The following is a 14527-nucleotide window of genomic DNA, read 5'->3' on the forward strand; positions in this document are numbered from 1 at the left end:
CAGATAATACAGATGGATAAAGAGAGGTAGTGGTGTTCATTTATCTTAACACTAGAGGCCCGATGCACGAAATTGGTGCAAAGGGCTCGGCCCCCACCACCTTGGCTTTGTCTGGAAGGTCATCTGGAAGGACGTCCGGTCTAATTAGCATATTACACTTTTATTATTATAGACTGTCATAAGGACAACTATCCTTACCCCCTTGTACAGTATCTTTTTAAAAACAGTTGTAATAGTGGAGTATAGACTAAATGAGACTTGTCTGTGGGAATCTGCTAAATGTAATAATTGAAGTAATACTTGCTAGATTGTAGCTTTGTCAGACTTCCAGTGAAAAATGGGTGAGCAGGTCATGGATATCTCAGGAAGGGCATAGAATCTGAACAAAGGAGGGGACCAGGAGGCATTTAGTCCAGTTTCTTACCTAGCATAGAAGTCCATGCTTCTATATTCCAGACTGACTGTCATCTGGCCTCTGCTTGTTGACTGCAGTGGATCTGTGGACCAGCATCATCAACATGTCCTGGGAACATGTTAGAAATGCAGAATCTCAGGCCCCACTCAGACTTACTGAATAATCGGCATTTCAACAAGATCCCCAGGTGATTAATCTACACAGTATAGTTTAAGAAGTGCTGGCATTGGACAATCAGGAGTCAGGGCAGTTGGAATTGGTGGAGGGAAACTTAAATTAGGAGCTTGTGTGGTTCAGTGAATTACAGAGGGTCTGAACTAGAGCAGTGGAGGGAGAAAAGGAGAGATTAGACATCATCCTAGGACTCAGTAGCTAATTGGCTGTTTTGGCAATAGAAGCTCAAAGATGGCAAATTTATAGTTTGAGAGATGAGAGAATTGATGAAACTAGGAAGCAAGAGGTTAAACAGGGGATATCATTAATTAAGTAAAGCTTGAGGAACAGGCAGTATACAACTTAGGAGTTGGTGATACTTGAATCAGTGAAGGCATGACTCCTGCTCTTGATATTTACAATTATTTAGCAGTTGAGGATGGATTTTACTGAGGATGAATTTGAAATGGTAATGCATGTTAAGCTGAGTGTAGCTATTCGTTTAACTGGTAAATGGACTGGTTCACCACCCAGTTTCCAGATCTCAGTGGGCCTTTTTGCTTTCTACTGCTTACCATATGTGCGGTTACTCTCAGGAAGGTGATATAAACATTATTTATTTACTTGGTTTTCTTATAAGAGCCTTTTTTTCCCCACACTCAGAATAAATGCTAATGCTGACTGTGGCCATGGACAGAAGTGAAGAGGTCTGGAAAGAATGTTTATATTAAATTTACGAAGCTCTCAGGATGAATGCCTTCTGAATGTCAAGGCTTTCCTATCTGGTATGTGTGTATGGGAAATTTACATAAACAATTATAATAAAACTTGCAGTGCCTTAATGAAGCCATTTACAGAGTGACAAGGGAACCCAGAAGCCCAACAAACTGACTTTCCCTGGAAGTGGAATGCTTTGAAAGGCTTGCTGGGAAGGATTCCCTATGTGAATTGGGGACTAGTGTTGCATGAATGGGCATGTCAGGAACTAAAGCATGAATGAAAGGGCATGGTGTATGTAGGGGATGGTGAGTAGCTATAGTGAGGAAGTGTCAGGAGATGAGACTAAAAAGGAAGTTGGGTCCAGCTGATGAAAGACCTTACATGATAGGGACTTGATTTGATAAGCAGTGGAAGCTACTGAGCATTTTAAAGTGGGGAGTGACATGTTAGATTTTTGGCAGCCAGCTGGAGGATGGATTGGAGAGGGAGGGAGCTACTAGAGATTTGGAGACTGCCCTAGCAGGGCCTTTAGTAAATATTTAAAGCACTATGTTAGGAGCTGGAGTTCCAAAGAAAGAATGGCCTTGCCTCCACCAATTTCAGTCTAGTAGCAGAAATAAAAATAATTGCAATACAGAGTACACTACTTTTGAGGTTTGTACATTGTGCTTGTTGTACCAAATAGGGATTTAATGAACTCTGCTCCAGTTGGGGTAGATGGGAGATGGTTTTGATTATTTGAAAGAGTAGACCAGGAGTATGAGTGGATGGTTTAGGGCATTCTTGGCAGGGGGATCAAGGGACCTTAGGGACTAGATGAGAAAGATCTAGATCAGTGCAGATGAAGAACTGGGGACAAATGGGAATTGTTTAGAATGTAGAGTGCCTGGGTCTTATTGAATAATGGCATGTTGGGAGAGAAGGAGTAGTTCAGGGTTTATTTTTCATTCTTGAGCTAATTTGAGTATGTCTTCCACATCAGGAAGTATATTGCTATATTCCATGTTAGATGTAGTGTGAACAAGACTGACAGGGTTTTGTATGTCAGGATGACTTGGAGGTTTCTAGTTTGTTTGACTGTTATCCCATTAACCAACAGGCAGAATACAGTAGCAGGAATTGGTTTTAGGATGAGGAGAGAGATGGTGAATGTGTTAAATTTAAGGTGCCTGAAGGACACCAGGTATGTCTAAAGAGCTCGTGGATCATCTAGGTTTAGGTAGTATCTGAGGTCTTTCAATGGAATGAAATTGCTAGAGTGGTTAGGGTAAAGAGAGGGCTCTGAGGAATGTCTATATTTAGAAAGTGGTAATAGATTATGATGACTGGAAGAAGTCAGATATAAGTCAGATACAAAATAGTCTATATTCATATGAAGGTCAATTAGCAGGCAAAACTAATTTTTGGTGATCATAATAGTTGTTATCTTTCAGAAGATGAGAAGGGGCTTGAGCCATCTGTTATGATAATGTTCTTCATATTTTTCTGCGTCTCAGTTTCCTGGGTATATACATACTAGTATATGAAAACTTCGCATGTACCCTTATGGTTTGTGTGTTTTACTAGATGTAAGTTATACCTCCGTAGAAAGAAAGGAAGTGGCCCTAAAGAACTTTAAACATCATTTCTGTCCTGAAGGGAAAGACAGAGGTTAAGGATGACAGATGAATGGAGAGGGAAAAATTAACAAACAAAGTTCTGGAAGAAATAAGAGAAGGTGAAATCATGAACACCCATGAAGGAGTGTTCTGTGGATGGGAAGAGGGGCATCTATTTCTCTGAGGCTGTTAGGAAGGATGGGTAAAGATAAAGATTCATTTAAGTGCCAGTTCATGAAGTCGAGTCTTAATTTTCTTAGTGAATTAGTAGATAAGGAAAAGCCAAGTCTCAATATGGATTGTAATGTGCATTTTCTTGAGTGAACCAACTAACCAATCATAGGTTATATCCTCTTTGGGGAATTTATGACTGATTTCAACCTATCCTGAATTTTCTGTAAGGTGATCCTTTCTTGGACTATTTTAAAACCCTTACTGCACGGGAATGGGAGGGTAGATAGTAAACTGGAGGTGGAGAAATAAATGCCCAACTCTGTTTTACAGGTTTGTTAATGCTTGATTGGGCAGTTTGTTTCGCACGGGCTTTTTTTTAACCCTCACCCAAGGACGTGTTGAGAAAGATAGATAGATAGATAGATAGATAGATAGATAGATAGATAGATAGATAGGGAGATTGATGTAAGAGGGAAACATGGATGGGTTGCCTTCTGCATGTATCCCAACCGAGGATCAAACCCACAACCTAGGTATGTGTCTTGACTAGGAATTGAACTGACAACCTTTTGGTGCACAGGAGGACACTCAACCAACTGAGCCACTCCAGGCAGGGCATGTTTTGCATAGTTTTGATAGTACAGTTTGGGTTCCCTCCTCCCAATCTCTTAAGTGCCTGGGTTTTTTGGGGGGTGGGGAGGGGCAGTAGGTGGGGAAAACTTTGGAAAAGTTGCAACTAGTAAATGGCAATACTGGGATTTTACCTTCCATTATATTCTGTTTCTTGTCTGTTCATAAAATCACTTATCCTATATAATCCTATGTAATAAAGAGGTAATATGCAAATTGACCCTCATGCCCTCACAAGATGGCTGCCTATGACCAGGCCGGCAGGGGGGTTAGTGAGGGATGACCAAACGACTGAACAAGCAGGCTGCGTGGGGCGACCAGGCGGCAGGGGGGTTAGTGAGGGACGACCAAATGACTGAACAGCAGGCTGTGTGGGGCGACCAGGCTGGCGGGAGAGCCATGAGGGGCCGGCAGAGGGGGGCAGTTGGGGGCGGCCAGGCCAGCAGGGAGGCAGTTGGGGGCGACCAGGCCGGTAGGGGGGGCAGTTAGGGGTGACCAGGCCAGCAGAGGGGGGCCGTTGGGGGTGACCAGGTCAGCAGGGGGGGCAGTAAGAGGCGACCAGGCCGGCATGGGGGGGAGTTAGGGGCGACAAGGCTGGCGGGGGGGGGGTGCAGTTGGGGGCGACTAGGCCGGTGGGGGGGACAGTTGGAGGTGACCAGGCCAGCGGGGGGGGGGCAGTTAGGGTGACCAGGCTGGCAGAGGGAGGCAGTTGGGGGCAACCAGGCTGGCAGGGGGGGGGCAGTAAGGGGTGACCAGGCAGGCAGGCAGGTTAGTGACTAGGAACCAGTGGTCCAGGATTGTGAGAGGGATGTCCAACTGCCGGTTTAGGCCCGATCCCCAGGATTGGGCCTAAACCGGCAGTCGGACATCCCCCAAGGGGTCCCGGATTGGAGCGGGTGCAGGCTGGGCTGAAGGGACCCATCCCCGCCCCTGTGCACGAATTTCGTGCACTGGGCCTCTAGTGGGATAATAAAACTTCTGAGATAGTTTGATTTTTTTTCCTCATGACCTATTGATTATACTTGCAGAGATAAGAGCTAGTTCTGAAGAATAGATTTTCATTCCTAGATTATCAAAGTTACTTGTCCCTTGAATCTGTTTTTAAAGTGAGTGTAAAGACATGATACATTTTAAGTTTAGATAGATATAAACCAGATTGTATAGGGGATAATTTGTTAAATAATAAATACTGTTAAGAAACCATGTTAAACCTATCATTCTTTCTCTTGTTAATTGTAGTAAACATTGAATTTCTGTTTTGTGCTCAATCCTGGGTTAGATGCTGAGTTTTCAAATTGTGGTCATGGAAACACATGAAAAACTAGCAGTTAGGTTGTTCTTAAGAATATAGTTACCCAAATATTTACTGAGGTATCTAGATTATCTTGTTATTTTATATTCCAGTTGCAAAGTTGTTTTCTGCAAATTTTTAATAAAGATGTTTTGGGGAATAGGGTAGTAACTCTTGAGAAAGATACATAATTGGTAACTCTTAGTATCAAACGTGGTGAGTTACCAAACAGCAGTAGTATGTGGGGGGTGGGGGCAGGATTCTTGCTTTTGATTTGGAGAGACTGGTGGGATGGCAGTAGAGTTTTTATGTTTTTGTTGTTGCTTTACTTGCTTAGGAACTTGATATTTAGTGGGCTGGTAGTTGTTGGCACAAAATTTTGTTTATGTTCAAAAGTCACTGATTATTGTAACAGAAACTATTTTTATATGTGATTAATGTCCTCCCCCTTCCCCCCACCTTTTACTGAATCAGTTCAAACCATTATGGAGTGCTTGCGGCCCAAGATGTAAGGTGGTTTGAAGGTTAGGGGGAAAGATGAGTCAGATCTTCTGCCTTTTCAGAAGCTTAAGCCAAATTGCAGAAGGACACAGATGATCAGAGAACAGAGAAGAGAAAATAGTACAGGTAGAGTTCTCCCTGCTTTTTCTCAGAGTTCTTAAACCTTGTACCTACTACATGCCAGTCTTTAACAAAACAGATGCGGTCCCTCATGACTCACAGCAATAAAGAGAAGACTTGTTAAACACAAATAACTAATCACTTAATTGTAATTGTGATGTGTGCCCCTAAGAAAAACACTCTATACCTCTATCTCTGTCTATATATTAGTAACTGAATTCTTGTAATTTATACTGAGACCTGAGGGATGAATAGTGAGTTTGGAGAGCTTAGGGTATGGAGTACATGGGAGAGTGCTCCAGTTGCAGAGACAGTATGTGCGAAGATCCGGAGGTGAGGAGCCCAGCAAGTTTATGGATCTAGAGGAGGGAACCACTGTGAGTGCAGTGCTGTGAATGAAACTGAGAGCATCATGAGGCTAGGCTGGAGAAATCGTCGTGGGTGTGCATGGTCTTAGGCCATGTTCTATTTTGTTCAGAGTGCTTTGGTCATCATTGTTTTTTTCCTCCTTTAAATTACATGCAAAATGGGTGGATATGCACTTTAGGTTATGTCTGGCTGTAAGGGCCTTATATGCCACTGCTAGGGTCTTGGAAATGATTTTAAGAATAATAGGAAACCAAAAAAAAAAAAAAAAAAAAAAAAAAGAATAATAGGAAGCCATTCCATTGCGTTATCAAATGTCATTTAGATTTGTCTCTTTCAAGGCCAGGTGCCATGACTGTGTAACTTCCTTTCATCTTATCAGTAGGAGGGATACAGAAGGATAAAAGTAACTTGTCTTTTCTATATTTGCTAAGCCTTCTATTCTAGACACACTAAGAACAGCCACTTTTCTGTCCTTCCTGTATACACGCCCTGTGGGTACCTTCTTCATCTTTCTAGCTTTCCCTAGCCACCTAGATCCTTCCCAGCCATATCCACTCTGCACTGAGAACCCAAGATGCTCCCAAATTACACGGGACCATGGTTGGATAATAAAGCCACAGCCTTTTAAACAACCTCACATTAATTTCTACAGAAAGCTTTATTTTACCCTCTTTTGCCACATTCCAGTCCACTCATGTTTCCTTTCTTAGAAAAGAAAAAATAGTACCTCTTGTTAAATGAGTGTATAAACATTCCCTGTTGGACACCCCAGCTCTCCCTACCTCACCCCAGCAATAATAAGCAGTGTTGAACATCAAGCATGTTTGACTGAAGAAATTAAAAAAAATACCAATTCAGTGTGTTCTTTTGGCACTTCAGCAACCGATCTCCATTTTAATGAAGTTGGAATGCAGCATCACAATTTTTATGCCCTGTTAGGGAGGCATTCAATGAGATTATACCTGCTTAGGATTTCTTCTTTTGTACACTTTTTATCCATAAACAAGAGTGGTCTCAGGGTTATATGTGCACAAAGTCAATTTTTCAATTAAGGGCAGTTTAATTAGTTTCTTTATAGTTATTATTGAGGTGATCACTCTCTGTTCTCCCTTCTCCCCCTCTTGGTCTTTATTTTTTGAATCATTTTTGTACTTTTGATGAGATCAAGCGATAGTAAACAGGAAAGAGATAAAAAGAGTTTTTATTTTAGGTTTTTCAAAATGGAAAATTTAAAAACATTTAAAAAAGTAGACAAAATAGTGTCACGAACTTATGTGTACTCATTGCCCTGCATCAACAATTACCTACTCACAGCCTATCTCCAGCCACTTCTGCCTAGATTATTTTGAAGCACATCTCAGACAACATATCATTTCATCTATAAATTTCTCTAAACTTAAGTATCTCTAAAACGTAAGCATTCTTTTTTTTCAAAAAAAAAACCATTATGACATTATTATTTTGTTAAAAAAAAAAACACCCCACTAATTCCTATTTTTCAACAAATATCTAAGTCAGTGTTCAAATTTCCATTTGTCTTAAACTTTTAGTTTGAATCGTGATGCAGATGTGGTCCATACCTTGTGATTGTTTTTTTTTGTCTTTTAAATTTCTTTTAGTTTTAGGTTTCCCCTTCTCTTCCCCTCTGTCCTTCCCCTTTCCACTTCCACTGTCACCCTTTCCCTCACTTTCCCTGGCAGTTTATTTGTTGACTAAAACAGATTATTTTGTTCTGTAGGGTTTCCCACAGTCTGGATTTTTGTGTGACTATATCCCTGTGGAGTTAACAGTACATTGAAAGTTTGAGTATATGCTTTTGGATTTCTTTTTCTTTGGACTTTTGCTTAACTTTTACTCTCTTGATCAAGAGAGTTAAATTGGACCATCTTTTGGAGGACTTAGCACAGAGGTCGAAAACTAGAGCCCAGGTGCCACACGTGGCTCACAGACCACATGTTTTAAAATTAATTGCCATCAGTTAAATATTGTAAAGTTTCCCATAAAAATCAAGATTTCTGTTCCTTTTTTTTTTTTTTTAAACCAGAAGATCTGGGCATACTGGGTTTCTGTGCTGATGCCCACAGGCTTACCTGATGAGCAGTGCCTATCCTCTGCAAGTTACCCCAATGCTTCACTCATAAGGGTTTTCTGCCTGGTCCCAAAGGGATGGTGGGTTTGTGAGCCCTGACTTAGAGCAACAAAAATTACTCTTATCTGTGTGGAGTCACTTAAATTTTATGCATGATAGTTTACTTCTCATTTTTTGCTACATGTTTTGCTCCAAGCTGGTGTTTGGGCTGTTTTACTGTCTAACAATTGATGTTTATTCATATAAAGGTCAGAGTGCCAGCTGATGTTCCTGTGCTTTATATCTCTATCATAAAATTTATTCGGCACATTTCAATGGAAATCTATCAAGGAATACAATTTGAAGGTCCCTCAGAATTTGACCTCTACGTAGAAATAATTTGTACTTCTTAAGAAGGGTGGATTAAATTATATCTAGCAACTTCCTTCTGAAATGTTTTTCTAAGAGTAAGAACAACATCAACGCAAGCGCAGAGAGAAATGGGGAGCCTGCAGGGGAGAGTCATTGGGCCTTGTTAGTGCAGTCCAGCTCCTTGGGAAAGGCTTTCATTTGTATGCTGCCTAATTATACTGTCAAATAAAAGACTGAATATATTAAGTAGCCAGGCCCTTTGTGTAGCTCCTGAATTCCTTTAATTTAGTGGCTGCATAGAAGCTTTATTCAGAACATTCACAGTCCTGTGCTATCTTTCCTGTCTAGATGCCAGGCCCTATTCATGGCGTTCTCCCTGCAGGAAGTTCTCACATTCATTTAGGGGTGGGTGAAGCGGGGAGGGGAAAGCTGGGGTGGGGTGGGGAGAAGGACTGTGTGACCCCCCCCCCTTCCCCCACCAGCCCGTTTCCTGCTCTGCTCTGCTCTGTAAAAAAAACACAAAAAAAAAACACACAACAACAACAACAAAAAACCCCAAACAAAATGCAAACTCAAGAAGATAACTATAAAGGAAATTCTCAAGTGACTCAGTGGATTGCTAACTCCTGGAAAATCACAGAAAAGTTGTGTCTGCCTCTGGTATCTAATTTCAAATAGTACTAAAACACATAGAAAAAGCATTTCAGGTCAGATGAGGATAGGAGGCATTTCAAGAATAGATGCTAATGTGTGCCAAAGGACTTATTTCTTTTAACAGAATGTATTTTAAAGGACTCATTTGGGGGTTGGGGGAGGTTAAGAATAGTCCTTCCAGTTGTGTAGTAGCAGTCAGGTTGGGAATTGACACAGAGAAGCAGGAGTTCAAGTGAACTTCTTAAAATCTAAATGGGGTGGGCAAGGAATGCTTATCTTCTCCTCTCACAGAGTTTTCATTATTTTAGGTCTGATTTTGAATGTGTGACTTTTTTTTTTACCAGTAGATGAATTGTTGCTTATATTTCCAACTTTTTTAATAGGTATGCCCATAAAGAAGGGAAGAAGAATGATCCGAGTTTTGTTTTGAGAGGCTGGTGGTGGTGGGAAAAAAAAGGAATGATGGATATAGGTGGACTCAGGAAAGTAAATAAATAGTGCACCAGTTTTGAGTTGCCAGGATTTTATCCTGGTTAATAGTAGTTCTTTAACCCCAGGGAAGTTTGATCTTGTTGAATTTTGCTTGCCTAGAAATCTTGGTATGTGAAATGGAGAAGTTATCAGGGGGTGGTCAAGGTTAGAGTCAATTCTTGTTACATATTTAGTGTTTCTTTCAGGACTTTGGGGTATGTGGTATTTTAATTTTCTGATTTCTTATTGTCTCAGTCGATTTTTTTTTGAAGCTGGCCATCCATTAAAAAAAACAGATAAAATCAGACAACCCCTCATCTCTGTAAAATTTTTAGAAAACAGGAATGAATAATTGGATGAAAACTAAAGGAAAGTCTAGTTGTACTGTGAAATAAATTTTCAAAAATTGTAATTACAGAAAAAACTAGCTACTTAAGGAATATGACAGGAAGAATTTCTGTCATTGCAAATGTGGAGTCCTTGACTGGATGTATAGGAAACAAAGTAATAGAATGGGATGAAGACAACTGAATGTTCAGTAGTTTTCACGGAGAGAAATAAGCAGAATTTTGGTTTTGGTTTTGATGAGGTAGGAATGATAATGTGTTGTAACCTCTTATTTTTTAAAAAATGTTTTTATTATTGATTTTAGAGAGAGAGGAAGCTGTGTGTGAGGGTAATATCGGTTGGCTGCCTCCTGGGGATCGAACCTGCAATTGTAGTCTGGCATATGCCAGGACCAAGAGTTGAACCATGATATCCTGGCTCATGGGTTGATGCTCAACCACTGAGCCACACTTGCAGGGCTGTAACCTCTGATTACATTGAAGCATGATTAGGTAAAGTCCTTTCCACTATGGAAAGCTGATAACAAAAATACTTCTAGTTAAATTTGAAATAAATGTACCAGAGATTGTCCAGCATATTAGTGAATCGGTATTAAAACAATTTGTGAAAGAGAAACATCATATTTTCATATTCCCAAGCATTTTTGTTTTCATGCCTTGGGAAAATAATTTCTGAGATAAAACCAAAATATTTAAATTAGTTTCCCACTTTTTTGAATGTTCTTTTTCTTTTCTTTTCTTTTCTTTCTTTTTTTTTTTTTTTTTTTTGACAGCCAGTTTGTGCTTTATTGACGCTGCGATGCTCAGGCCTTGACCGCGTACTTCCGCAGGGGGTATAGCCGCTCCTTCCGCTGCTGCTTCTTGGTCTTCAGGTTCTCTTCATGCTTGTTGAGCCGGCGGCGCATGGCGCGTGTTTTCTTGGGCCGCAGATCCAGGGGCTTGTACTTCTTGCCCTTGTAGAATTTCCTGAGGTTCTCTTTCTGAGTCTGGTTAATGACGGTAAGAACACGGGCGATAGACTTGCGAACAACTCGGATCTTAGAAAGCTTGGAAGCTGCGCCGCCTGTCACTTTGGCTACGCGCAGCTGGGACAGCTCCACCTTCAAGTCGTCCAGCTGTTTGAGCAGCTCCTCCTTCTTCTTGTCGCGAAGGTCCCGAGCCTTAATTTTGGCCATGGCTAAACACCCCTCCGCTGCCGCGGCCTGCTCAGAGAGAGTGAATGTTCTTTTTCTTTATCATTAGTTATATTTGCAAATAAATGCTATGATTAATAAGAAACTAGATCTTAGCTAATATGTATATCCTTTATAGCTCTTCATGGCGTGATGTTTTTCTTATAGGATATGTGCTGGTATGAATGACAGTGCTTATGTTTCAGATTGTACCCTCATAAAGTATGGTTTTCCTGATACTAATCTAAAGTGGGCACTGGACTACTAACACTTTCTGTTGAATTTCTAGTCTGATGAGATGCAAGGCCCATGGGCCAGAAACTCTGCCTTCCTTTCCACTCTTGTATCCCCAAATGCCTGGCATGGGCACTCCATACAAAGGAATGGTGATGATGTTCTTAATACTCATTTTCACTCACCCTTTGCTTTAAATTTAGTGAAATTAAACTAAGACTTAATGGTAATAATTAAAATTTTTTTATTTTAAATATATTTTTATTGATTTCAGAGAGGAAGGGAGAGGGGGAGAGAGAAATAGAAACATCAATGATAAGAGAGAATCATTGATTGGTTGCCTCCTGCACACCCTACACTGGGGATTGAGCCTGCAGCCTGGGCATGTGCCCTGACCTCCTGGTTCATAGGTCAGTGCTCAACCACTGAACCATGTGATAATTACAATTTTTTTAATCTTTAAACTGAAGTTGTCTTGCTAAAAGATTTTTCATGAAACCGTTGCTTTTAAAGATATCTATATAATTCAGTTTAAATTATTAAGCACCTGTGAACCAGGCACTTGGAGAAATAGAAGTGAGAAAGAAAATGGCTTGTATAATTTGAGTGGAATGTTTATATGTTAATGCCAGGATTTAAAAAAAAAAAGTGTCATTGAAGTTGTAACTTTCATCACAATGAATTAAATTATTCAATTTCAAATGTAAAACATTTGAACGGTGGTCCTCAACCCAAGTATAGTTGGACTCCCAGGGGACATTTGGCACTGTCTGGAGATGTATTGGTTGCCACTACTTGGTGAGTGGGGGTGGGGTGGAGGTGATGGCTACTCGCATCTAGGTGTAGAGGCCGGGCATGCTGCCAAACATCCCATAATGCACAGGACAGCCCACACAACAAGGAATTATCTGGCTCTACTATATCAATAGTGCTGAAGTTCAAAAGCCCTGATGTAGAAAATGCCTAAGTAGTGAAAATGAAGGTCTTTGATTTAATCCCATAGAATATACCTGCCTGCTAAGAATTTTAAAGGAAGAGACTCTTATGAGAAGAACACTGAGATTCCCAAGTCTTGAAACATTTTTTTAAAAAAAATAGTGCCATGTGAGGCACTTATATTAAACTAAATAACGTCCAGAGTTGGAGCCTGTTTTTCTTTGTTACTCATACATGTATTTACCTTCCATGATGTTCCAGGCATTGTCAGGCACTGCGGAGCAGATACAAACATCCTGCTCAGAATCTCCCACTGACAGTGCATCGTGCAGGTGCTGTTACAGACCTATGAACCTATGAACCAGATGTTGTGGGAGCACAGAGAGGGCTGAATTACCCAGTCTGGGATGAAATTAAGTGAAAGAAGCAAAATTAAACTTCAAGAGGATGTCTTGAAAATAGTGGGATTTTGCCAGATGAGGGGGATACCAGCATCATTTTGGGTGGAGGAGAAAACTCGTACAGTGGTTCTGAGGCATTGAAAGCGTATGTAGATTTTGGGAAAGGTGCTTAACTTTTGTGTGACTGGAATGAAGATTGCCCTGGAGGGAATGGCATGAGGTTGGAGTCGGTTTGGAAAAAGTAGGATATGAAGGACCCTGTCTGCCATGCTATGGAGAGTGTGGACTTTATTTTGTAGGCATGGGGAAACCTTGTAGGTGGGTATTTATTTCTGAAAGATTACTTTAGGGCAGTGAAAGTGACAGAAGCAAGGGGACCAACCCGTTAGAAGGCTAGCCGTTTAAGTTCATTGGAGAGAGGAGGCAATGGGGATGAAAAAAGGAGATAAAGGTTATTAAGTTCACAGCTGCTTAGAGAAAAAACTTACAGGTATTGGTGAAGGTAGGATGAGAACTTAAGAGAAAAGACGAAAACATTTGAAATTGGATTCTAGTTCCTGTGGAAATGAAGAATATAAAAGAAGCAGTGTTTTGTGTGTGTGTGGGTGGGAGGGGGGGTGTTGGGGAAGATGAGGGGAGTGCCTGGTTTAAGATACCTGTTTCCACTTACAGCTAAAGCCCAGAAAGGTCAAGAATTTTATTTAACATCATGCAGGTAGGTTTGTGGCAGGGTAGAAATGCAACTCTGGTCTTCTCTCAAAAGGTGCTGCTGAGTATGTCCTGATGGGCAATGCATTGCTCAGCTGTAGGGGTGCCAGTCACATGGGTGAGGAGGTAAAGTCTAGAGTTGGTGTTCCACAATGCTGCCTCCTTATGCCTGAAACAGAAGAGGTATAGGTGCTTTCAATAAATTTACAGTGAAGTGCACTTTAATCCTTTACAATATCACGTTCAGATGGGTATACTTATTTTGAAGAAACTGAGATCCAGGAGTCAATGAATTCCGTTTTGGATATGTTGAGCTTGTTGACCACAGTAGTAAGTTGCTCTCTAACAGAAGAAGAGAAAATACATAGGGACTAGACTACTATTTTATCATTTTAACTGGTTCTCGAGAGTATTTGAGGCAGGGAGGCTATTTTCTGGTATCCTATACAGTCCTCCCCTACCAGTTGAGTTGAATGTTATATTGGCGTCATCTTCAAAATATGTCCAGGATTTGGCTTATCTCCATTGCCACCTCCTCAGTTCAAGTCACATCATCTCTCTCCTGGATTTATTATTATAATAGCCTCTTAACGTCCTCTCCCCCTGCTCTCACTCTCTCAACCAGAAGGATCCTGATAGAATTAAAGTCAGATCATGTCACTCTTCCAAACCCCTTCAGTGGTATCTGTCTCTGAGTAAAAGCCAGAGTCCTTACTAATTCCTAGAACAGTGCTTGGCTTATAGTGGGCATTCAACATTTGTTGAACAAATGAACATCTCCCATTTTAAAGAAATAGAAACTGGATGTTTTAGAGAATGCATTATAAGTGTGGTTTATGCAAGAACCATGAGTTCATACTTGGCTCTGCATCAAAAGATTGATAAATGAATACACATTTATGTTATATGCTAAAATGCAATTGTTAAAGGTATTTATGTTCACATTATTCTAAACATTTTATTATTTTAATAGGCTTTTTTTCTGATTATTAATCAACTGAGGACTGTATAGGCATACCAGAAAATAGCCTCCCTGCCTCAAATACTCTCGAGGACCAGTTAATATGGTATTTATGGAGCATTTGATTAGAGGAAAATAACAGAGGGCTTGTTTGAATAATAGTAATTATAATAACTATCATTTACTGAACCCATGTTGTGTCCTATAGGCTGCATAGGCACTTGGCATGCAT

The 14527-nt window shown here is 40.6% G+C and overlaps 2 protein-coding genes across 2 annotated transcripts in view; one reads left to right on the forward strand and one right to left on the reverse strand.

Annotated features, from left to right (window-relative positions):
- Window positions 1–14527, forward strand: part of PHLPP1 (PH domain and leucine rich repeat protein phosphatase 1) — a 200122-nt gene that overhangs the window by 15038 nt on the left and 170557 nt on the right. The window lies entirely within an intron of this gene.
- Window positions 10648–11112, reverse strand: LOC307107370 (large ribosomal subunit protein uL29). The gene has a single exon (XM_079784626.1). The coding sequence runs from the start codon at window positions 11056–11058 to the stop codon at window positions 10687–10689; it is 372 nt and encodes a 123-aa protein (XP_079640752.1). The 5' UTR covers window positions 11059–11112; the 3' UTR covers window positions 10648–10686.

Source organism: Cnephaeus nilssonii (genome assembly GCF_951640355.1).
Source record: "Cnephaeus nilssonii genome assembly, chromosome: 11".
NCBI lineage: Eukaryota > Metazoa > Chordata > Mammalia > Chiroptera > Vespertilionidae > Cnephaeus > Cnephaeus nilssonii.

What these genes read in the sequence shown, in the direction of transcription:
- LOC307107370 (XM_079784626.1), bottom strand. Translation starts at nt 11,058, where the DNA reads ATGGCCAAAATTAAGGCTCGGGACCTTCGCGACAAGAAGAAGGAGGAG.